The following is a 27166-nucleotide window of genomic DNA, read 5'->3' as shown; positions in this document are numbered from 1 at the left end:
TCTGCCTTAGCTTCATCCCCCTTGCCTTAGTTTTAAGATGATATTTTATCCTTCAAATAACCTGGAATTTGTTTACAATGTATAATATATAAATGTTCATTTGAGCTAAATAAAATCAGAAATCAAAATATGTAGAAAACAAAAAAAAGAAAAAGATGCTTCCTTTAAGGAGCTAGAATAAATAACAATAACTGTACTAATACAAGATTCTTTTGGCAGCAAGGACAACTGGGATGTTTGATGGGTCCTAAATAGCATGAGGAATGGCTTTAACACATTCATAAGTTGATTGTGCAATGTCAAGAATCCGATTTAACCCTATTAGAAAAACATATGCAACCTTGTAAAAATGTTCACTACAACTGAAAATGACAACTTCAGAGCCAAGAAACTGGATTCCATCCCTAACAGGACACCTTTCAGACCATAATTCTTGGAATCTCAAGAATCCAGTTTACCAGAAACTCAATGAAGCATTAATATAATACCATGTAAGCTTTCTTCTCCTCGGTGATAAACGAGGATGCTGCCTTGGTATAAAATTCCTTCAGACTCTCAAATGAAAAGCACTATTTAAGGATAGGATATTACCATTCACCTCTTATTGCTTGAAATATCCACTTAAACTGCTTCCATTCATTCAGTGTTAAAATAAAAGAGCAGAATTGTTACAGACACTGAATTCATCCTGTTTTGATTCATTTTTTATTTTACTTTCTGCCTTTCCATTTCTTTCTTCTTCTGATCATGTTAGTTGTTTCTTGCAGATAAAGACTGATATTACTAGTATGTCTATACATACACATGTGTATATAAAGTCAAGCACATCTGATTATGCCTTTAAAAATATGTAGTATCATGGATACAGTAAAATTCTGAGGTTATCTAGAATAATTTTAAATCAAATCAATTTTCAATACATTTTTTAAGACCAGATATTTAGAACTGGAAGGGACCAAATCTCATTTTACATAAGGAGACTAGAGTATAAAAAAAGTTAACTGACTTGTCTAAGGTAGCACAAATAGTAAGAGAAGAGAGAGACCCAAAATTTAATTATAGGTAAGATCCTCTGACTCAAATACAACACTATTTCCACTACACCACACTGTTAAATATTTTAGACTCTTTCTCTCTCTCTCTTTCTCTCTCTCTCTCTCTCTCTCTCTCTCTCTCTCTCTCTCTCTCTCTCTCTGTGTATACACACACACACACACACACACACACACACACACACACACATAAATATATTTCATTCTCCCTCTGTCTCTGTCTCTCCATATGCATGTGTTTATCTATATTTGTATGTGTGTATCTATATATTTATTAGCAAAGTATCTACATAGAAAGATTTCTCTATCTGCAGAGACATACACAAATTGCCTGGATTGGATTTTAATATAAATAAATCTAGATATTTAGTCATTTGAGCATATGTCTACCAGCTAATTTCAGATGAAATTATTTTAAGGAAAGCAGTCATTTATTTGATTCCATCTTTTTTTCAGTTCTTAGTGAGTTTGAGTGGTTTCTTTTCCTCTAAAAGAAAATCTGCAGTGTGTTGTAGTGGACAAAGAACTGGTTTTGAATCAGAAATACATAGGTCCATATCCTGCCTCTGACATATACTGGCTGTGTAACTCTGGACAAATCATTGAACCTCTCAAAGCCCCCAAAGAAGTCTTTAAAAGTATAAATTAGAGCCACCACAGGTGCTAATATGGATTAGTAGAAGGTCTTTCTTTACTGAGAGTTCTGTAGTGAAATCTTGAGCCAAATACAAAATAACCTGCAAGTTTTTGAACTCTATGTCAACAGAAATTTTTTAATGTCCTTTATTTACAGTAACTATAATATTCTAAGTACTAAGAGATATAATTCACTAATGAAACAGATTTTGCCCCCAGGATGTTTATATTCTTAGTGTCTACTCTAAAAACAATAAAAAGTATTTTTATAATAAAGTGCATTCATCTCTAAATAGCTAGTTAATCCTCTTAACAGACAGATGTAATCATTGAGCAGCTGATTGCCCTCCTGAGAACATAAAATACCACAGCACTAGCAAGTTCTGACTTCCACATTTTATCAGAAATGCATTCAGTAGCCAAGGAGCCTTTTGATAATTTGAAATTGTGAAGAATAGTCACCCTTTGAAATTCTACATAATGACTTTGCATCTACTTTATGGAGAAAATCCAACTCTGGAAATTAAAACAAATTTAAAATATGAACAAAATATGGCTTATTTGACTACTCTTTCATTGAAACATTTGATGATATAATTGTTACTTTTCTGGAATAATTTCTATCCCCTGACCTCCAGGAGTTGAGTTCAATAGCTGTTATGGTAATTTATTGTAGGGGGGAAAGAGGAAATAAGATCATCTCACTTTTCATAGAATTTAACTGAAGATATAACTAGAAAGAACATTGGACTTGGAAAAGGAAAAAAAAAAAAAAAAACCTTGCTCTTCTGATTACTACTTACTACCTGGGTATCTTGGTTGGCAAATTATTGAACCTTCTTAAGCGTTTTCATTGACGGTCATCAAGGTCTATTCTAGATCTAAATTCTCTAAAATATCAAAATTATTTTGTTATGTTTTTAGAACCAATTTTTACTATTTTGGCAGGTTATGATTTTCATTATTAAAAAGCACATATGAGTTATGAAAACAACCAATGCCTTGATTTTAAAATGATAGATGGCTACTGAATCCTGTGTTCTTGTGGAGGGTATATATATCGTTCCTATCATGAAGATGGTTTTCCTTCTCAAATCATTCCCCGGTAACAAACAGAAATGATGTTCAAACTTAAAAATTCTCAAATTTTTCAAGATGGAAAGGACTGTGTAGTTGAAGTTGTCCCAGAGGCAGCTGTCTTCAATTCTGTGCTTTGTAGAACTGCCCTAGGTCTTCATGGGAAGTAAATCTGTGTGGATTCACTAGAAATACTAGAAAATTGATATTTGGAAGAATCATTTTAATTCATTTTAACCAAAACAAGGGCTAATCAGCAAATTGATTATTAAGTGCCTACTATGTGCCAGCATTCTAGGGATAAAAAAAATAAAACAAATAAATAAAACAATTCCTATTATTAAAGAACTCATATCCTAACAGAAAAGGCAACAAGAACATATTCATGTATCTACAGAAGAAATCTAAAGAGAATAAATAAAAATAGTAGTTGACTGTAAGGTAATTTGGAAGACAGAGCCCAAACCATCTGGTTTGGTAGAGGACATTGACTGCTTTATAAAATAGCAGTAACATGTGCTGAAAATAATATTTTCAAAGTATAATTCCAGAGCATAACCAAATTTTGTATTGAGAATTTCAGAAAACTGTTTCCATTAGTTGAAATACTTGGTATCAATTTTGAAAGTTCTATTTATGTAAAAATTGACTACTCAAGTACAAAATTTAGTGTGCTGTATCTCATTATAATCCAGCTCATTATTCCAAGGATTAGGATATTTCATAGTCAGATTCTGACAAAACTTGTGGTTGACCTTTAGAATTATTCCCATCCCCCAAGACATCTAATGTTAGTATGTATATAGCTAATGTTATAAAAGGGTTCCACTGACTTAACAAATGAAGAGAAAGGAAGGTAGTTAAGCATTTGCTGGGGACCACTGAGGCCCCTTCTAATACAAGACTCTGATCTTGATTTCATGCCATATTAAATGAAATCTATTGGAACTGATGAAACACCTCCAAAGTTCCATCATTTTTTCTGCTTCATAGCAAACAGTATACCTGTAGGGCATATCTTATTGATATTGATATTGATGAAATATTATTAATCCTATCCTCCTAATCCCACACTGAAATTGGTTAGGTAGGTATACTTGAGGCTCTTGGGACTTCAAAGGAGACTGGAAATATAAATAATCAATAATACAAGGCAGGAGTCCATTGGATTCTTCCAGGCATTTTTTTTTTGGAAGTTGCCAGACCTCAGGGCAACCTATGAACCCAGAAGGTGCAACTTTTCAAAGAGAATTCCTTTTTTTGTTTGCTTGTTTTTAAACTTTCCATTTTGGATAAGAAGGAAAGGTTTTTGAAAATATGACAGTATTTCTTTGAAAAGTTGCAGGTCTAATGCATGGTTTTGGATCGTTTCCAAGTTGTCATCTTCATAAAAGTATAACAGGAACATTCCCAAATCTCTGGAAGAGCAACAAGTCAGATGAGTCATTACCGTGAAGCCACCATTTCTGAGGCTTTAAGTATTTTTCAGCTTCATTTTCCAAAAAAACAATGTTGAAAGTAAATCAAAGAATGCTAATTTTTGAACTCATCACCTTTGTAAAGTTGCTTAACATAATAGAAAATGTTATAAAATGGTGAAATAATTAATAACTCCATTAATCACTACAAAATATTGATGGGTGGGTAGTGGATCAAGACCAGTGTCCACAATTCAATCAAGTATTAGAAACTTTCTCTAAGTCAATTACTTTCATTAGTTAAGAAGTCATTTAAAATAGTGAAGATAAAAACTAAATTAAATTTTTAATATATATAATGCATACTGTAATATAGAATCATAATATAATCAGTATTATAAATTGCAATTTCATGTAAACATATAATTAAATGTTTAATTTTAGATTTTTCCCATTAGTATGTTAGAGTAAAATAAAAAAATAAATAAACCCTTAATTTTAGGTTTTTGCCATTAGTATGTTAGAGTAAAATAAAAAAAATAAATATAGCCTTAAGCCTTTATACTTTAAACATTATACAAATGTCAGTTATTATTATTAGGATTATTGCTATTATTAGGAGGTTAAAGAAAGTTCTAAGCATCTATCCTGAAACAACATCTTTGAAATCATCTATTAAAAGGTGCTCTAAGTGTTAAATGCTTTAGAAAAAATTTTCTTAACATCATTGCAATTATCTGCTTATCTCTCAGTTTCATTATTTGGTTATGAAAAATAAATTATCACTCTGAAATCAAATATGTCATAATACAGAAAAAAATGTGACACAGCACTGAATTTCTAATAGAAATTGAATTTATAGATATACTTTAACTTTTTTCTAAGTTTATGCCAATAGCTATGAAATTTATATATTGCCTGGCTCAGCCAGTAACTTGAACAAAGGAATGTATGAGTCAGTTGCAATATAGTTTTTTTTTGGGGGGGGGGGCGGGAAAGGGGCATTGAATTTTTAGTCACAGGACCTAAGTTCAAATTGTGACTCCATTATTGACTTCCTGAGTGACACTGCCAAGCACTTAACTTCTCCAAATTTCAGTTACTTCATTTGTAAAAATGAAATATCTGGATGAGATCTTTTCAAGGTTCTTTCAAGGACAAACAACACAAAGGAAAATCTGCAATGTCTGCTATTAGTACTATAAGATATTACTCATTTTCATATTCTCATGAAAATTTCAGTATTTAAGAAATTCAAATGCTTCTCAGTCATTAATTATACTTACATTGATAAATAATTTCAAGCTGATAAATATATTGCTACATATGGATAAGAAAGTCTATAGGCAATAATGGTATTTGTGGTTAAGAGTATGCTTAGGATATGAATTACATCAAACTAGTGACAGTCTTTTCTTTGTGAATGAATGAATCTAAATAAGAATTAGTAATTAAGGCAATAAATATGGAGGAAAGATTTCTTTGAAACACTTAGACACAGAAACATACATACATACACATATCCAATATGGTAGTTTGAATAATTGGTCAGTTCCTTGCCCCGCTTGCAGCTGAGGTTATCTACATTTTGGGTACATTATTGTTCCTTTTGGAATTTTTTTTGTCCTTTTGGACAAGAATATAATAAATGGTTTGAGTGAAATTTGGGGATAATTCTAAATTATTTAATCATCAGTCAAATTAGTATTTTTCTTTTTATAACATAATGATTTAAAACTATTACTTTTAAATATCCATAAACCTTAATATTAAAAAAGAAGTTTTTATATGCTATCAATAAGGGGTTTAGACAAGATGATATCCTAAGGTAACTTCCAGTTCTAAAGATGTATTAATCTATGTTCTTAAGGACACCAAAATTTGGATGTTTTACTAGACTATGAAAAGAAATATAGTTGAGGTTTCATCATCCTCATTATCTTAAAACAACAACAACATTTTTAGCAACATAACTATCTTTGCAAAATTTCACTTTGGATTCAAAGTCAATTTTGGAACTAGATCAAAGAATTCTTTAAAATAAAATGTAAATTCTATTCAATGAATAATTCTCTCATTCTCTAGTTACAGTGGCCCCACAAAGCCAACTTTCTACGTGTCCCTCAATTCAATATGCTATAGGTTATAGATTGCTTCTTGATAGTCTTCAGCTCCTTGGGGAAACTTTTCTGCCAATGAGATAACTAGAGTTCTTTTATTCCTCAGAAATAGAGTGAGTTAAAGTAGGTAAGAACACACTTTTAAATTGTTCTATTCAAAAATAAGAAGGAAGATAGATAGATAGGTGGATAGATGGATGGATGGATAGATAGACAACCTCTTTTACAGGAAGCAGATGCTTACCTTCAATATATATAAAGATATAGATATATAGATATAGATGTTAAAAGCTATAGTTGAAAAGCTCTTCAAATGTAAAGTTTATGGATTTTCCCCAGTAAAATTAGATCCATACTTGAGCATTATTAAAGAAATTGTAATGTGAGTGAGGGCTTCATTTTCCTTTTTTTATTATTTTTTGCCCCTATTCAATACAGTTTATCTGGTCAGTTAACAATTATTTATTAAGCATTTACCATACCTGACTAAGCTCTCAAGATGCTAAGAAAGACAAAAATAGGGGCTGAAGTGAGATTTCATCTTTTCTTTCATTTTTTTTCTGTTTTATCTAATGGATTCTAAAAGTATAACATCTGACTGGTTTCTGCAATGAATGGTTTAGCAGAGGTGGAAGCAATTTTTTTTTGTTTTGTTGCAACTTTTGTAGCAGAAAAATACAAAAATCCCAAAGATAAACTACCATTTGTGGAAAATAATAAAAAATTTAGTTTATGCTGATAATATTTGGTTGAACACCAATTATAAGACTAAAACTACAGGGTGAGGGGACTGCTACGTCCACCTATCAAGATTTACTACAAACTAGAATTGGAAAGAGAAAAAAAATTAAAATTTGGGTTATCATTGAATCATTTTAATTGCACTCATGTGGTTTCACATTTAGCCAATTTGAAAGAAGAAAGCTGATTTTATCATACTCTTATTTGCTGAACTTTACACAAGGATGAGATACCAGCCTGTTTGGACAGGAACCAAATGTACTTCCAAAGAATTTCAATGAGACACGAGAAATAGAGTACAGGGACAATGGAAACTATAAAACATAGGTAATATCTGTATTTTAATGAACTAAAAATAATATGCTCAATAAAGCTTTAACAAGAAGCAACTCACTAAAATTCTTGAATGATTTTTTTCCTGAATACTGCTCTTAGAAGAAAAAAAAATCCCCAAAACACAAGTTTATATCAGAGATAAAAAAAAATACCAGTTCCCAGCAATCAGTGCAGACTCAACTCCATCTCTTTTGTTATCTACTTCTAATAATCACATATAATAAAGATGAAAGGCACTATTCCAACTTCAGTTATCCAAGAAAAATTTCATCACATTGTTTGAGTGTTCCTTATTGAGACAGGAATGGAGACTGATACTCTCAGAATGAATTTTGAATGGTTAATTTTCAACAGACTTTCCTACAAAAAGAAATTTCTGACTAACCTTCTGTTAATCAGAACAACAAAATTAACAGCATGCTTAATTCCCTGAGTATTCCAGCTATTTTCAATATTCTATAGTATTCCAAATGAGAAGTTTTACCCTTACTTTTTCACCTATTTTAACAACTTTCTTTTTTGTAGCTGATGAAATTTGCACATTTTTAAATGTGAGAAGATTGAAAATTGGTTTCTCCCTAAGGAAATGGTGGAATGATTTTTTTAGTGCTGTTTCCATTCTAATGTTTCTGTAGTTGTTTGGGCTTATTTGAAGACATGATATAGAAGACTTCTGAAATGTACTAAGGCTGCACACTGCCTGTGATTCATGTAGATCAATCAATGGCAATAAAATTATCAAAAGGAATAAGTTGAATTCACTGGATATTGAAGCATGAAACATTCATCTTTTCCATTCTTCATTGGCTCTGGCTGATTTCCATCCATCTATCCCACTCTGTTGCTTCCATGATCTCTGTCCCTGTGCATGCATCCATCCTGTCCTGTCTTACCTTGTGTCTGTCTGTCTTGTCTAGTTCTCCCTGCAGTTTCTTCCGTGTGTCTGTTTGTAGATGAAGGGGCTGAGGATAAAGTGGGACCTCTGCCTGCCACCAGCGGGGAGAGGCGTAAGCTCCTAGCCCCCTCCATTTCAGTGTCTGTGCCTGATGATGACCCTTACAATTCAGATGAGGAGTACTATGAGCACCCCTTGTTCAGCTCAGAGTGGACTGACTGTAGTATGCTCCCCAGTGCCACCACGCAGATGGCAGAGACCCTGTTGAGCCATGACAAAGGTGAACCAAGCATGGTCCCTTTTTGCTCCTCTTTCCTACCCTAAAATCTTGACCATATTCATCATGTTACATGTGCCTTCATGTTGGGGAGGGAACAGAGGCAACATGTTTTTTCCACATGGAAATGAAGTCCCTATGTAGGTTCAGGTCCACCACTTTCTTAGTGGTATAAGAATATGTTTAAAAGGAACATTTTATTCCAAAGCAATAGCAAAGAATAAGGTAAGAGGTTGGTTTCTAGGATTCAATCCTTCCCATCATCTATTAATAGATAAAAAAAATTGTATATAAATTAAAATGTATAAATTTATCTTCTTGTATAGGTTAACAAAGGTATATTTTTTCTTATATTCTTCTGCCCAGCCATACAGACAGCATCATTGGAACATAATCCAAAATTAATGGGTTTTACATTAACTTTGTACTAAATTCATGATGCAGAACTGTATAATTTGGGAAAAGATTACTTCAGTAGTCTGTTGAGGCAGAATTGATTATGTAACTTTAATTCTTTCCTATATACCATCTATGTTTAGAAACTGTGAAGGAAATCACTTGGTGGTTCCATTGAAGGAGCTCTGTTACATAGTGGCTAGAGCACTGGATTCAAGAATCAAAAAAGTCATGAATTCAAATTCTGTCAATTGTGTGATCCTAGACAAGTTCCTTCAGCTGTAAAATGGGGCAAAAATATACCTACCTCAAAATATTATTGTGAGGATTAAATATTTTGCAAACAAAGTCAATGTCAATTGTTTTATAAATTTTAATTGCTATATATTTGTTAGCTGTGATTATTATTATTATTTACTTTTAATTGGCTTTGTTGAGATGAAACATATAGTTAATTATATAATAACAATTTAATCAACACCATGAAGTAAAACCAACTATTCTTCTTAAACTTCAAGGAAGATATCATTCTGGCATTGCAAAAGACAAGGATGTTTGACTACAATGCTAAGAATTTCAGTTATAGATATCTACTATTGTGAATAACAGCTGAGTGTCCTATGTCATACAATCTAGTTTCCTGTATCCTACAGTTTGATATTAATATCCTATGATGGATATGCCAAATTTTCTTGAAATTAAAATACACCAGTATATTGCCAATCCTAATTCAATAAAGTAAAAGAATGTGTATTTATAGGAGAAAAAAATCTATCTTTCAATTGTATCAGAAGATAAAATAGTAAAAGCAAGAAAGGTATAGGTAACAAATAAAGGATGAGTGGATTAGAGTGTACAACAAACATGATTTATGAAAAATAAGAAACAAAAGGATTTTGAAAAATTTACTTTTATGTCACATTGAATATAGTACTAGTATTGAATCTCTCCTGTTATCACAGGACAGTAACACTAAAATTCTTTAACTTGATCACAGAAATCAATTATGTTATGCTACCATGAAAGGGTAATTTAAATGAACATTAAGGTAAGCTCAAAAAAAAAATCATCTTACAGAAAGAAACTCTCAAAGCAAAAATGTCAATTTGTTTAACTATTAACGTAGTAACTATGTACATCTAGCTAATAATTTTAGCTAGAATAATTTTTATATTAGAAATAAAATGTGTGTTTGGAGGAAGAACCACATTTTATTCTAGCAATTTCTTCCTTCCACTCTGTTCTTAAAACTAAAAGGCATATAATATTTCCAATTATAACTTCCATTGAGATATAACAATGTAGAAAATGTTCCACCACAATTTTCAATAATATGAATGTTTTCCAATAATTTCTCTTATTTTTTGTTTCAAATAACAATGGAATAAAAAATAGTAGATAATACATCTTTTTGGATTTAGGAATTTGTTATTATTTAAAATTTAAATGCCTGTACTATGATCTGGTCATTCTTAAAAGGTCCTTCTAGGGTGTGAGATATCATTTTGTTTTGCTTCTTAGACCTTTTGATATAAAATCCTAAAAACCTTACTTTTAAAAATAAACTGTACACACTTTCTCAGTTCTTTTTAATTGTAGGGGAAGTATATGAATGACATTGTTTATATCATGAGTTCCATTAATATGATAGAAATGTAGACAAAAAACAGGTTCTAGAAAATAATATGATTTTATGTTTTTCCCTAATCATATTTTCCAAACTGTTTGGGACTGTAATTGAATGTTTTCTCATTTTCTTCTACATAGCATAGAGAATGAAAGGGACAACGGTATATATTTCAGCTTAGAAATGATTGTACCTGTAATTTCATTAATATAAGAAATTAAGAAATTCTCAGATGAGGAAACTCCCTCTGGCTACCAAAATAGGTTGACACCTTCTTTACCATGTATTTTCATAAAGAATTATCTAGAGAAATTTCTTGCATAGGGTCACACAGCCCTATCAGATCTTGAATCCAGATGTTCCAGGCTTCAAAGCTACTTCCCCATTTACTATCCTATGCTGCTTTGTATGCCATAGAAATATTGAATAAATTCTAGTAAGTCTTGGTGGATTTTGCATTAGGACAACCAAGGTACTTGATCTCTGTCTATTTTTTTTTTGGCCTTTGAGAAAAACATGTCCTTTAAAAGTTTATTTTATTAGGGCTCTCTCTCCAAAATTGTGCATTCTTCTTCTTAAATTCTTAGGTAGAGACTTCCTACGTTGGAAAAAACAGTACATAACTAACAATTGCAGTGCTTTTCTGAATACAACCATACCATTACATTTCACAATCATGTTAACAAGTGGCGCCATCTCTTACTTACAGCAAATATTCGACATATTTTCAACCTATAGCCATTTCTGCTAAGGGAAATAGAGCAATAAAACTCTTTCAGCTCTCAATTTTCAAATTAAATGGCATTTCAAGAGATTAAAATGCATTATCATAAAATGATTGTGCACTATAATATAGCAGCCAGTAGACAATGTATCTTTCATAATAAGATTAATTTGTTCATCCTAACTGTAGAAGAAAATCCACTTGAGGTTGCCATTATATAATGGAGATAGAGCTGAAAGTGTTATTTGTATAAAAGCTCTGTTGAATGTTGTACTGTGTGTTATCTGTAGTCCTGATGTCAACATCTTTTTCATCCCTAAGAAGAAGAAACGATAGAGGGTCCAATGGCTGAGGAGGTGAAACCTGCTGCTCTTCCTGAAAAAGAATGGGGCAAAGAGTGTGGTCCCGCTAAGCCCTCAGACCAACCAATGGACCTCAGTGAGGTCCAAGTGGATTCTATTTCGAAAGTCAAAATAGTTCCAGAAGAAAGTGTTTCCCCTGGGGGACCACTTGAGAAAAGTACAAAAGTGGTCCAGGAAGTGTCTCTGGATATAAAAACACCTTTCTCTGCTGAGGAAGGTGTGTTTCCTTTAGGATTTGCATGTGTTTGCTTATGAGTAGGCTATTTTATAGCTTTACCAACTTGGCATTTCCCAGAGCTGTTCCATCTTTTATTCTTCTCATTCTTATAGTGCTGCAGTTGTTATGCTTCAAGAGTACATAGCTTGTATTTGCATTGGTGCTCCTTGACCGCATGGTTTCCTGCTGTCGCACCAGATTCCTGATTTTACTTTGCTGATACAATATGCTTTGCAGCTAAGCTGATAATGTCACCTGAGTGCTTTTCCCTTGCCCATCTCAGATGTTTGCCAGTCACATTGCTAATATGTGTACACTTTTATTTTATTTTATTTTTTTTAATTTTTGGTGCAGAGATTCATCTGCTTTTCTTTCAAAAACTAGATTTGTTGACTTGGACAGTGATACCAAAGGCTTAAACTATAGATGTGTTTTTGTTTGCAGTGCAGTGTGCTGTGTTTTTATGCTTTAGTGCATTCTGGTTTAGTTTTTCTTGAGCTACTGCTGATGCTTCTTGTGTCATTTCCCTTCCATTTTCCCAGCCCATTCCTTTGGTCATTTCCAAATTTCTTGAGTTTTCATTCATCTGACCTTTATTAGAATTTCATAAAGTATTTCTTTTCTATTGTTACAACAGGATACACAAGTACTTAAGGTAATGATGTTCCAAAACACTTTCTTTTTGAGAGATGATTTGATTTGATTCTTCTCTCCCAAACTTTACAAAGTGAAGGCTATCCCAAAAGTGCTAGTGCAATTTTAAGCTTTAATAGTTATTGATTAAGTTCTTGTTAGCTAATAGTTATTAAAGTTTAAAACTGTAATAAAACTCTTGGACTATACTGTGCTTCCACTTGGTCCAATTAGCACAGACCTCATGCCACTAGTGGAGTCAGATATGATGGCACGTACCTATAATCAGGTAGGCTTAGGGTGATGGATCCCTTTAGTTCAGAAATCCTGAGCTCAAATAAAGGTAAATCCAATCTATTATCTACACTAAGTTCCTGACTAATTTTGGTGAGCTCTTGAAAGCTAAACTCCTCCAGCTGCCTAAAAAAGGGGTGAACTGGTCCAGATCAGAAAGACAGAGCAGATTAAATCCGTATTTGGATCAGGCCTGTGAGTGACTGCTACATTTCCCAGCTTAAGTCAGATAAAGAGATTCCATCTCAAAAGGAAAAATCAAAACAAAAAAAAAAATGCTAAAGTGCTATCACAAGTTATCATAGTCATCAAAAAACTATTAAGATAAACTGTTTTTGAAGTTGTTAACAAGTAATGTTTTCTCAGTTGTTTTAGAATTGACATTATTTTAATTTTCATTGATTAAGCACACAGCTCTTCAATCTTTATTACTTTAAAATTTTCATTCAGAGACTGTGATATAAAGTATTTTAAAATATTCCACATATGTTGGGTAAAGATTTTTAATTTGTCAGATTAAAGTATCCCCATATTTCTTGTCTCTTTTTCATGGCTTAACTTAAAAATGGCTGGTTAATAATAATATTAGTTATTTCCTTTAAATGTGAGATATACCCTTATTTGGAAAATTCCCATCAGTTGCTTAGTTTTAAAAATGGGGCTCAATGTCTATTAGAAATCTCTTATTTTTGAAATGTCACAATCCTGTCTTATGTGGAAATAATCAATCTTCTGACTATAATTTGTAATTTTCTTGGGTAATTGAGAAAACTAATGTGAAAGGTTAGTGGAAATCAATACCTCTTAGTTCAGCCCTTAAAATTGCATCATACCCACTGCTAGGGAAAATTTTTTGTTTGTTTTTTGTTTTAATTTAAAATGTGCATCTGGAGCAAATGCACATTTTACTCATCTAAACATATTTCTCATACAGACCTGAAGGATTAAAAGTTCCACAACAACACTTAATTATAGAGAGAGCTTATACCATCAATTTTGAATATGCATCTTTGTCTTAACCCATTTTCATACTGATTGTTAAATAAATAATATGCCTGCATGTTTCCATGTATTTTTTTTCATTTTACCCTCCCATCCATTAATCATGTCAAAGAATGATTATAAGCTTTTTGCTTAAATGCACTGTATATGATTTGTTTAAAAAGCAACCCAATTACTTCAGATTTACTTACAGCCTCGAAGATGGAGTTCCATGAACAACAGGGCACTGGCCCTCTCACAGGTGAACCATTAGACAAGAAGGAAAAGGAATCTGAGAAAGGAAGTAAGCCTGCTGAACTGCCTAAACATGATGCCTTAGTTGCCCAGCCAGCACCACCTATAGATAAAAAGGACATACATCACAGAGAAGATGAAAAGGTACCTCTTACCCCATTCGCACAGACTTTTGGGGAAGAGCTAGAGTACATGCAGCAGAAAAGTGAACCAATTGCTGCAGCACTTGATGTGGATTTTCCTACAGAGACTGTACTTCAGAAAGAGCAAAAAGACTTGTCCATTGAAGTACCCAAGGATGAATGGAGTACATATAGTCAATTATCTCCTGAACCTCTCACACCCATGAAAGAAAACTATGAAGTTCAAGAAATCCCAAAATGGGATGGGAAAAAACTAGATTCTCCAAGACCAACACCCTTTGGAAGTATGAGCTTTTCTTTACCTTCTGAACCTAAGGCTGATTTGTCAGATGCCACAAAAGATAAACTTGAGTCCAAAGCACTACCCTCAACAACAGAGGCACTGAAGCCAGAAGATAAAAAACCTGAAGAGGTTAGCAGCTCACAGATTGCCAAAGAGATTCCAAAAGATGAACAAATCCATATGGAAAAAACCTTAAAAGCAGAGGAAACAACTGCTTCAATGGAAATTTCATCATCTGTAAAAGCTGAAAAGCCAACTGTGTCAGAAAGTCCTATTAAGAAAATTTCCAGTGTTGGAGAAGAAAAAGATGTAATAAAGCAAGAAAGTGAGCAGAAAAAAGAGCCTTGTACATTCAATGGACAGAAGTCTACTTTATTTGACAGTGAACTTTATCCAAAACCAGAAGAGAAAAATGTCATTCCTGAAAAGAAAACCCTGTTAAAAGAAAGTGAACCCCAGAAGATAGATGAAGAGATGGACATCAGCAGTGTGTCAACAGAGAAAACATTCCAAAAAGAAGAAAAGAAAGACCAAAAAATTCCCACTGATGATTTAAGTCGAGATTCATTTTCTGAAGGCATAGAGCAAGTCCTCTCAGGTGCAGCCACAACGTCAAAAATGTTGGATAAAACCCCTGATGAACTAGGTCTCCTCAGTGAAAAGAGTGCATCCAAAGAACTGTTTCGAGAGGAAATTGTTGACAAGGACATGGAGGTCCACAGAACGGGGGCTGCATCCTCTCTTGATTATAACAGGCAGCTGGACGAAGACAAATCCGGAATGTCAAAGTACTTTGAAACCTCCACATTGAAAGAAGAAACCACAAAGAACATCCAGTCTGGTAGTGATTACTATGAATTGAGTGACACAAAAGAAAGTGTCTATGAATCCTATGATACAGTTTCACCTATACATAAAAGTTCTGAAAAGGAATTTTACCCAGAAAAAGAGCAGCAACCCGCTCCCGTTTTAGAGGGGGGATACAGTACCCTTGCACAGAGCTATCCAGCTGATCTACCTGAAGAGCCTAGTTCTCCCCAAGAAAGAATGTTCACCATTGATCCAAAAGTTTATGGAGAAAAAAGGGACCTCCACAGTAAAAATAAGGATGATTTGACTCTAAGCCGGAGTTTAGGACTTGGTGGTAGATCTGCAATAGAACAAAGAAGCATGTCAATCAATTTACCCATGTCTTGCCTGGATTCCATAGCACTTGGGTTTAATTTTGGCCGGGGACATGATCTCTCTCCACTAGCTTCTGATATTCTCACTAATACCAGTGGGAGCATGGATGAAGGGGATGATTACCTTCCAGCCACAACTCCTGCCTTAGAGAAAGCTCCTTGTTTCCCAATAGAAAGCAAAGAAGAAGAACAATTGGAGGAAGAGAAAGTGACCAGAGCAGATAATATCCAGGTAGAATCATTGTGTGAATCACCTTTCCTGGCCAAAGATTATTATAAAAATGGGTCCGTGATGGCCCCTGACTTGCCCGAAATGTTGGATCTAGCAGGCACAAGATCCAGGTTAGCCTCTATGAGTGCAGATGCTGAGGTGGCAAGAAGGAAATCAGTACCATCTGAGACACTACTTGAAGAGAGCAGCACTGGCTTGGCCACTCCAACTGATGAAAACCATGTTGCCACAAAAGCAGACAGTCAACTTGAGGATCTGGGTTACTGTGTTTTCAATAAATACACAGTTCCTCTACCATCACCTGTCCAGGACAGTGATAATCTATCAGGTGAAAGTGGCTCCTTTTATGATGGTTCTGATGACAAGATCCGAAGAGATTTGGCCACTGATCTTTCATTAATCGAAGTGAAATTGGCAGCAGCTGGAAGAGTCAAAGAAGAATTCAGTAGTGAAGGAGAGCTAGCCCAGCCCATCTCTGAGGATAGGTCAGGTCTTGGTAAAGAGCTTGATCATGAAAGGAAAAGTAATGATAAATTGGATACTGTGCTAGAAAAGAGTGAAGAACACATTGAATCCAAAGAAATACTGCTTCTGGTAGAAAAAGAATACCCCAAAAAAGCAGAGGGAGTGGATAAAGTGGAAGCATTTGGAACAGGAATGACCTTTGAACAAGTATTTGGGAAAGAGCCCATCAAACCAAAAGAAACTTCTATTTTCACAAGTGAACAGGCAGAAAAGAGTCTTAGTTCAGTGCCAGAGGTGACTGAGGCGGAATCATCCCCAAAAGCAGACCATGGATTGGATGCTGATGCCAAGAAAGTTGAGCAGAGTCAACCTGAAGCTAAGATCAGTGACTTTGGGCAGGCTGCTTTAGGAATGGTAGGAGATACCGAGAAAGGAACAGAACCTCATATCCAGGCTGTTCAACCAGACAGGACCCATACAGCCAAACCCCCTGAGGGAGACACATTTCCCAGTACTGAGCCCAGTCACCTGAAAGAGAGCAGCAAGGTTTCTGAGACAGAAGTCAAAGAAAAAGTGCCCAAGCCTGACCTGGTGCATCAGGAAGCAGTAGATAAGGAAGAATCCTATGAGTCAAGTGGAGAACATGATCACACTCCTGAGAGTCTGACTATGGAATCTTTGAAAGCTGATGAGAGCAAGAAAGAAGTGGCCCCAGAAGTAACTGTACTGCAGGAAGACATCCCAGTGAAATTGCCAGCAGAAGAGCCTCCAGCAGTAAGTGATTTAAAGAGTTATGTAGTACAGACCGAGGGGCCTGATATCCAGATGGAGCAAGTTCAGCAGCCAAAAGAAGATGTCAAGGAAACTCCAGACATCTCCATCACTCCCTCAGAAGTCATTGAACCATTGCTACAAGGGATTGTATCTGAACCAGAGGAGACTCAGAGGGAAGAAGAGGAAGAAATAGAAGCCCGAGGAGAATATGATAAACTACTTTTCCACTCAGAAACTCTCCAGATAACAGACTTGAGCGTTCCAGCTGTCAAAGAAGAATTGGTGGAGTTGGGTGCAGCTGAGATGCCTGAGTACAAGGGAGTAATTGAGTCAGTGGTGACCATTGAGGATGACTTCATCACCGTAGTGCAAACCACAACAGATGAAGGAGAAACTGGTTCCCACAGTGTGCGTTTTGCTGCCCTCGAGCAGCCAGAAAGTAGAGCCTCTCCTCCTGAAGAAGAGCAAGAAGAAGAAGTACAAATAGAGAAGTCTGCAGAAGCAGTTGGAGAACCTAAGGAAGGATCCCCTGAGGCCCCTGCTTCTCCAGAAAAGGAAGAAATTGGCTTTTCTGAATACAAGACAGAAACGTATGATGATTACAAAGATGAAACAACCATCGATGACTCCATCATGGATGCTGACAGCCTCTGGGTGGATACTCAAGGTGTGCATTATCCTTTTTTATTTCTTGCTACCTAACAAAACTTAATACCCTAAATGGACAAAAATTATAAATGTCCAGTGCCCAAAATAGTTATAAATACCCTAACATTTTAAAGTATCCCCATATTTCATTTTTTTTAATCCCAAGGACCTTTGATGTCCCTTACTAATTTCTGATGTTGCTCTTGTTTTGTTATTATAATTTCCTTTGATCCCACAGATGATGATAGAAGCATCATGACAGAGCAGTTAGAGACTGTTCCTAAAGAAGAAAAAGCAGAGAAGGAAGTTCGGAGACCATCTCTCGATAAACATAGGAAAGAAAAACCCTTTAAAACTGGGAGAGGCAGAATTTCCACTCCTGAAAGAAAAGTAGCTAAAAAGGAACCTAGCACAGTCTCCAGAGATGAAGTGAGAAGGAAAAAAGGTTCATTTAACAATCATTATTATTTTATTTTTTTTAATGTATGCCAAGTACTTCAAGGTTACTGTTTCGTGACCAGTACAGTGGTAACGTTAATAATTTGTCAGATTTTATTCAGTTTTATTGAACTTGTTCATTTTTTCCTGATTGTGTGCTTTTGTGTTTTTTTATCCATAGCAGTTTATAAGAAGGCTGAACTTGGTAAAAAAACAGAAGTTCAGGCCCACTCTCCTTCCAGGAAAATCATTTTAAAACCTGCTATCAAATATACTAGACCAACTCATCTCTCCTGTGTTAAGCGGAAAACGACAGGTGACTGTGTTCAATTCTGCAATGTGGCTGGCAAACATAGACACCTATCTTTTTTTTTAATCCCATTGCCTTAGCAGCTTCTTCATCTTATTTTTTTCTTCTGAGACCTTACAGTGTCATAAACAATATTGCTATTAAGCGTGTTGTATCATTATTTTGTTTTGTTTTCTCCCAGACAGAAGTCATTATCATATATATGCTTGTCATCATGCTCAGACATATCAGTGCGTGAGTGTATGCTAGTATTGTGTTTGAATGATATGTTGTACAGATCTTGGTTTCCATTCTGTATGTTTTGGTGGGGAAATGGTGACAATTTTCACCGTGGTATACATCTCCATTTATTTTGATTTTTTTCTCCTCATGCCTAAAATCATATGTATTTCTCATTTTTTCTACATCAGCACTGCCAAATCTGTTACTGATGTTGATGAATTTCACTAAAAATCACCAAAAGAATCTGAGGATTTATTAAATGAAAATGAAAGAGAAAAGTATGGTAAATTTAAGTGGCACTATGTGATTTGCAAAATTCTGTTGCTTTGGAGGGAAAGAAAATAGAAGGAAAAGGGGGAATGTATTATAAACTAAGCAGATTTTATTTCTCAGCAATCCAAAATTGTCAATACTTTCCATTCAATAGTACTGGCATTTTCTGCACTGACACCTTGAAATCAGGATAAAGAAATGGGATGGACTACCAGTGAAATTTACCTGCATAGTTAGCACTTACAACTATAAGATAAAAATGGTTTTCCATGGCTTTCTGAGCCTGTGAAGACTATCTATTTTTGTTCTCTTAATTTGTTCTTATTAAGTGAAGTAGAATAATCTATATCATTAAGTCTTGGAAAGGTAGGGGATGAAATATCATACAGCAATAAAAGATGGGAACCCATACAACTCCTTGGATCTGAAAGTATAATTTATGTGTATCATAGATGAACTATAAATGTGTGAGGATGCTACACTACCTAATTTCGTATTGTGTTTTATCATTTTAACTTTTATTAGCTGGTAGGCACATAGACTACTACCAGATGTTGAAAACAATTAGAAAAGATTTCCCTTTTCTTTCATTCCAAACCATATATGCCCCTCTAAACCTTTGGATGGTTCTTCTAGTTAGTTAGATGGGTGGCTAGATTGAGTCACTTGGACCTTGTTTGAGAACTTATAGCATACAAGCTTCTAACTTGCAGCTTTTTCATCTCATACGTCCTTCTAACGAGGACAGCATGATTTTATCAGGATTAAACAGAGAAGTTTGTATAGTGAGTTTTTTTTTATTTGTTTGATTGTTTGTTCTGTCTAGAACTAGTCTAGAGAAGTAGTTAGTGCTACTAATACTCACATATCACTAAGTTTTAAAAAGTCTTAAAAGCCCTCATGAAGGAAAATAAGACATTAACTTTGACTCTTGCTTGGTATTTGTTTTGTGTGATCTATTAGGCACTAATATCCATCACTTGTCATTTTCTCTGTACTATCTGTGTAGGCTTTTTAAAAGAATGGGTAGTAGTGTGAAGTAGTATGCTAACTCAATCTTCCTAGATTGTCATGATGATAGAAGGAGCTAAATCTCTATTAACAAAAATCCAGTTGTAAAGGTAATAGTGGTTTATGTTCCCAGTTTTAAGATGAATTTCTTATTGTAAGTAAAAAGACAAACACCATCAATTCCCTAGTAAAACATTATGTATAGGTTAAAAAGAAATATTAAGATTTATTAGGGAGAAAGATTATGCTTCATCTCTTTCTTAGGCAAAAGTTTTTGTTCTATCCCATACAGTTACACACTCAACATTTCAAAGTCATAGTTATGTGGCATTGATGGAAAACATGAAACTACAACTTAGGAAACATTTCTTTTATGAAACAGTAGAAAACTGAAATCATTGCGGCATAGAATAACATTGCCCATGTAAATTTTTTAAATTTTACTTTTAAAGTCAAGTGTATCAAATAATTAATCCAATCAAAATTATCATTCTTTTATTAATTCTTGGATGATCCGTGATTCAGTGTGTGTAATCCCTCAGCCCAACCCATTCTCCTTATCATATTATTTTTAGCTATACCTTTCATTAAATACTTCCAATAGAAGCAACCTAAAGAGCTAAAGGCCTTTCTTTGACTCTTTCTGTATTTTGTGGAAACTAGGGCAAAGGATTCAGGTTATCCAGCCACTATTTTTGAATGTCATTTTATTACTGGACAGAATCTGGATACCCTTTTTCAAGGCAAAAACGTCAATGATTTAAAATTTGTGGAACCAAAACATAAAAGTACGAAGGTACTTTTTTATCCCTCATACAATTTAATTCATAATTTGTTAGAATAATCTTCAAACAAAATAAATCCTTTACTAGTTTAACAATATTTGTCAGTAATTAACAATTCATCCTTTAAATAATTGCAAAACAATCCTGTTAGCAAATGAGTCAGAGAAATTAAAAAAAACTTTTAAAATTGAGTTTTCCTATTTTATGGGACAGGGAAGGTAAATAAAAGAAGTAAGATCCTTGGGCTTGGGGAAAATGACATTAAGAAAGTTTGTTTCATCATCTAAACATCTTCTCCAATGTCTACATTGCCATGTACCAGTGCGAACATGTAAGACACTACTATCATTATTACTAATATTCCAAAAGTCACAGGGAATAGAATGTGCAACTTACTATATGAGACTTTAAGAAAATCACCTTATATTATTAAATTGCACCACTGTGACTCCAGCATTAAATTTGTTTGTTTACTCATTGTTGTTATTGTTATTATTGTATTGTTGTTTGATTCTGGAAGAGCTCCAGAACACCATATTTGGATTTTTATCAAAACCACAAGAAATTGATTGAAGGGTTGTTTAATTCATGTGAAGTTGTGGGATCAGGTAAGTCATCAATAGAAAGAATCTGTGGTAAAATGGCATTAAGGAAGGATGAAGTTCAAAAATCAGAGTCATATAACACTACCAAAAAGAAACAACAGTAACAGATGTGGTCATAACAATACAGGGAGTGCATGTTTAGAACACATCCTGACTTACATCCTGAACTTTAAAAATGTCTCTCTCCTTTTCTCTTCTTTCTAAGTTATTCCCCTTCTCTATCCCCTTTCCTTTTTCAAGTCAAGAAAAAATTTTTGTGTATATACAAAAATATATAAATATTAAGAATCAAAGGCTGAGGAAGGCTTGGGGTGAGCCAAACATTGACAGGTTTGATGGAAATCTGAGGACATGACAAAACCATATAGATCTAGAATAAGAACTGGGGATCTTTAATGAGTCCTTTAATGAATGTGGATTATCATTTTCAAAAAAATGTAAGCTATATTTTTTCTTTGCTATCACCACAAAACCTTTGAGTAAATGAACATCTGAAACAGTGCATAAATCTTAGGTTGTGTAGGAATTGAGGGTACCCACCTATTCAAGGGGAAGTCTCAAGACAGAGGCTGAGAACTAGTTTGAGAAATTTAAATAAAATATATTAAAGAAGTCTGGACCTAGTACTGAAGGCCTGTGTACTAATCCTGCCTCTGCTAGTAATTAATGTGACCCTGATTATCTAATTTAACCCCTTCATTTTAAAAAAGAAAGTCAGGTCAAATAAGATAAGTGATTTGTCCAAAGGATTAAGTGGTAAAGTCAGTATTTAGTTCCTTTCATTCCTGACACTCTGTGGTTCCATATAAGACTTTGGTATTTCCTGCCCCATCTTTTTTTATTGCACTAGAGTTCAAAGAGATTATTTGGATTATGTGGGGAAAGGGACACCAGAGATGTCTTGGCAGTAACTTACTTTTAGTTATATAAATTGTACTTTTTACACTTATATTCAAAACTTATATAATTTTACATATAGTTATATAAAGCCTTTGGAATGAAAAAGAGAAAGATGGAATTTTTACTTCCAAGAATATGAACATATTCAATATGAATATGAATACCAGAGAATATGAAAACTAGGAGGAATATGAGGACTATTAGAAAGAATTGAGAGATTAAGGAACCTAATAAGATGAAAAATTTGGGCTGTATAAAACTAGATCAAATAATATGAGACTGCTCACCAACCTAGAGGAGGAAGAGGAAGAGCAGGAGGAAGAGTACCAGCCATGGTATTAGTAATAGTGGTAAAAGTGGCATCCCATATTTGTTCTGAGAATAAAATGAGATATTTGTTTTACAAAGTGCCATTATTATCCCTATTTTACAAATGAGGAAACTGAGACAGAGAGAGGTTAAGTGTCTTTCCCAGGATTACACAGAGAGTAAGTAAATGACTGAGACTGGATTTGAACTCAGGTTTTCCTAACTCAAGGCCCAGGATTCCACTCATTGCACTACCAAGCTCCTTATATGTGGCTCAGTGACATATTCATCCATTTTCCTATATTTATAAATTATGATTTATAAAACCAAATAAGCAAAGTTTCATTGTGCCCTTCTCTATGAACATAATCCATTTCAGTAGGGGTATTATTTCAATGTTTTTATGGCTTCTAACATTATCCTTATTATTGTTGTTGGTCCAACAGCAGCAGGTGGAGAAACTAACCAGGCTTCTGGTGTATATAAACAAGCAAAGGATAAATTCACGGTAAGTAAAATAATTATCTCCTTATTCCTGATCTGATTCTATTTATTTTATTTCTTGAGATATTAATTATTTAACTGCCATATTATAAGGAATTTATGCCTTTCCCTTGAAATATAATCTTAAAATAATTAAACAAAATTTATATTCTGTAGTTTCCATATAGTCATTTTCTTGATATTTGATGATGAAGATATTTGATGGTGGTTTATCATGCATCATTTGTGCCTAGCTTCAGAGCAATATAAAAGATAAGTGTTAAGTAATCTATTTGTAAACATCTTTAACTATGTATGTTAGTGTTGGAGAGGTTTGGAAATGATAGATTTGACCTATAGAGAAAACCATTCTAAATTAAAGAGGCTCCAAGATAGTATTTCAAGTACAAAATATCTAGTTTACCTGTCTCCAGGAATTAATTAAACCAAATGATTTCTCCTCTTCAGTTCCACTATTCAGATATGATCTTAAGCTGAACAAATAGTATGAAAGAAGAATGCAGTCTGATTATCTGACATGGCCATGTGACTTGGAATGGGCACCTAGATTTCACAATTCGTTCTTATTAGGTGCCATTAAAAACAAATATTCCCTTATTCTATGAGATATGGAATAGACAAAGCCAAGAGTTTTTGTGGGCTGAAGGAAAAGCTGCTTTGTGATTAGTTGAAATAACCACATAGCAAATCATGGAAGCCTGAGTCATTTCAGAATAGAGTCACACATCTCTACAAGCATCTTAACTGCTTTTAGGATATTAGTATCCTATCAATCAGTAGGGATGTGATGATTTCTACTTTTGTTTAGTCCATAAAGCTACCAGATTTTTTTCAAAGCATTCATATACATAAATACATAAAGGAATTGTGACATCACTCTTTCCCAGGGAAAACTCTCTCCACTATGCAGATCTACAACCAAATGATTTAGGAGATATCAGTTATTCAAGCAACCAATATTTATTAAATGGTTACTCTGTGAGAGAATCTATGTCAGGGACTGGGACTACAAAAGAAAAATAGTGAGATAATCCCTGTTTTCAAAGGACTTACATGTTGTCTAAGTTTCAGGTACACTTCTGACATAACACAAATTAAGTGACTTTTCAAGAGTGTACAATTAGCACCTAGCAGGTTTTGAATACATTTTCCTGGTTCCAAGCCTAGAATTCTCTTTTTTTTTCTTAAAAAAGAATATTTCCTGGACACTAATAATATCATTTTATTTGGGAATTTTTAGCCACTTGACATCATTTGTTTCATTTATTCTCACATTAAAAATCTTCATGTAAAAATAAGGCATAGTTAAATGAGATGGTGATTTATTCAGACATATTACTTTACAAAGTGGCTAATACTTTACAATGTTATCTTTTTTAATAATATTTTTTATTTTCAAAATGTATACAAAGATAGTTTTCAACATTGACCCTTGCAAAACCTTGTGTTCCAAATTTTTCCCTCCCTTCCTTCCATCCCCTCCCCTAGATAGCAAGCAATCCAATAGTTAAACATGTACAGTTCTTCTAAACATATTTCCATATTTATCATGCTGCACAAGAAAAAAACAGATCAAAAAAGGGGAAAATGAGAAAGAAAAAAAAAGCAAGCAAACAACAACAAAAAGGTGAAAAAACTATGTTGTGATCCACTATAATGTTTTCTTTATGCTTTGATAAACATTAAATTTTATGTGATAAAAATTAAATTTATAATATATATATATATAAATTAAATTTGATAACATAAAATTTATATACACTATAGCTCAGCTCTTCCATCTTCTGAATAAGCTATAAAGCAGCAATATCAGATAGACAATTAAGCAGAGTTTCATGTCATGAGAATGTCTTGTTAACAACCTCATTTACCCCCTAATTCCCAACCTTACCCCAATGATTTCTACTGGATCTTTATTAATGGTTGTAGCCCTTAGGATCCTTTCTTTGATTCACATTTTCTAGATTTATAGCAGAGATATTCATCTTTTAGCAAGGAAGACAATTTTGTCATTATTGTATTTTTCTAAACCACACTTTTGATTTTGTGTGGTAACAGCCAAGTGGGATGACTTGTACTGACCCACTTACACTTCCCACAGAAGCTTCCGTGGGTTGTAGAAGGAGAAGATACAGTGTCCAATCTGTGAGTGCTTATTGACTCATGGATATATCAGCAGAGGGTAAAGCTAGAGATGAAATGTCAGTGCTAATCGTGACTTTGGTGAAGTGTCAAGTCTTACTAACAATTTTTGTGGAAGAAAATCATTTCTATAGCAAATTCTTATATTTTTAATAATCTTCCAATAGATATGACCTACAGGCCACAGTTGTATATCTATGGAATTGTACATCTAAAGTATACATGGAAACACAGACTACCAGGTTCTCTGGCATTTTTAATATTAGCCTTGTGATTTAAATGTACTTTCTGGAGTGCTGACTTCAATCCTATAAATCATAGATAATGTATCAATGTGTCCTGTATTTGGCAAATGGATTATGGAAGCACTGACTTGAATGCCAGATGTAATGGTCATCCATATGTTTCTTTCATATAGTCTCCTTTTTTCTCATCATCAATATAGTGCCTTAAGGTGAATTAGCTCATGTTAAGCATATAATCAAAATATTAGGGATACTCTTCTCTGAAGTAATTAACATGTTAGCAAAATTGCTCACACTTATGTAATACTTTAAAAATATGAAGCATTTTACATATACTAATTACCTCCTTTGATTCTCACAATGATCCTGTAAGATAGGTAGTTATCAACATATATATGAGCAAAGTGAGAATCAGAAAGGTGTGATGCAGCATGATGTGGTGAAAAAATTACTGGTTCTCAAGTCAAGAAAAGTTAGAGTGCAATTTTTCCTCTAACATCTGTTATCTATATGATAATAAACAAGGCAGCTCACCACTGTAAACTAGTTTTCTAATCTGTGAAAAGAGATGGTTATACCCACCTCATGTTGTTGTGAGGGTCAAATTAATAAATGACTTAGAAGGAATGCAAAGCACAATATAAATGTCAGCTATTGCCCCCATCATCATCATCCTTATTACTATTATTATTATTAACTTCCCCCATAGACCTCATCCCCTCCCAACCTCCTCAAAGACTTCAGCAATCATGTTAAGGAATATTCAAACACCTACTATGTCCATGTCCACCCAAAAAATCTGGGTACGCCCATGGCCAAATCATAAATCCATCATCTGACAACTTACCACTTCTAAATTTTTATACTTGGAAACATCACCATCTCTGATCCTCCCTCCCTCTCCTTTTCGCTATTTTTTCCACTTTAATGTTTGCTTCTTTGTCCCATAGCCAAGCACTTAAATCATTTCCCAGCTATCACACTAAATGTTATTGTCTCATCTTGTCTTTTGTTCTCTTTATCTGAGCTTTCTATCACAAATAAGTGCTGTTGATTTTCTCTCCTCTTGAATCTGGGCTGTTAAGCATTGTTGGAAATGGGCTCAAAATCAAGCAGATTTTATTCACTACAAATTTATGCTACAAGCTGTGGTTTCACTGTTGCTTAGCAACTCATGTGGTCTACTATTTATTCATTTCCCTTTCCCATTTCCTACAGTAAATGGTTTACATGTTTTTTCTCTCCTCATACTCTCAGCCCCTCCTTCATGTTACTTTAATGATGTCTGTTTTATTCGATATGGAAACAAAGAGGGTCTCCTTGATTTCTTCCATCTAGAAACCTTTAAAGTCTCATTTTTTTTCACCTATTTTCTTCTCCTTTCATGTTATATAGGGGAAAGAAATGAACTTACTTATTTCTAGGGCTTACAATTATGTCTTTAATTCCAATTAGGTGACACTGTGGATAGAGGACCAGATCTGTAGTTAGAAAGACCTAAATCCAAATGCAGGTTCTGACACTTACTAACTGGGGTACTCTAAGAAAGTCAATTCACTTCTGTCCACCTCAGTTCAGTTTCCTCATCTGTGAAATGAGAATAATGACAGCACCTATCTCCTAGGTTTGTTGTGAGGATCAAATGAATTAAT

The 27166-nt window shown here is 34.0% G+C and overlaps 1 protein-coding gene across 37 annotated transcripts in view; it reads left to right on the top strand.

The window, feature by feature from the left end:
- The window catches only part of MAP2 (microtubule associated protein 2), a 356866-nt gene that overhangs the window by 299134 nt on the left and 30566 nt on the right, over positions 1–27166 (top strand). For 7 of the 37 annotated variants that reach the window (XM_031958144.1, XM_031958143.1, XM_031958147.1 and 4 more), the window contains 6 exons: positions 8334–8555; positions 11624–11878; positions 13989–17789; positions 18009–18215; positions 18390–18524; positions 23070–23131. In XM_031958144.1, coding sequence (XP_031814004.1) covers positions 8334–8555; positions 11624–11878; positions 13989–17789; positions 18009–18215; positions 18390–18524; positions 23070–23131 — 4682 coding nt within the window. Of the gene's footprint in view, positions 1–8333; positions 8556–11620; positions 11879–13988; positions 17790–18008; positions 18216–18389; positions 18525–23069; positions 23132–27166 lie in introns of all 37 variants that reach the window. The other 30 variants (XM_031958157.1, XM_031958149.1, XM_031958148.1 and 27 more) reach the window with 12 other exon arrangements.

This window comes from Sarcophilus harrisii, chromosome 3 (assembly GCF_902635505.1).
Source record: "Sarcophilus harrisii chromosome 3, mSarHar1.11, whole genome shotgun sequence".
NCBI classification, from domain to species: domain Eukaryota; kingdom Metazoa; phylum Chordata; class Mammalia; order Dasyuromorphia; family Dasyuridae; genus Sarcophilus; species Sarcophilus harrisii.
The sequence above is the reverse complement of the archived record's forward strand: the minus strand, read 5'-3'. Positions and strand labels throughout refer to the sequence as shown.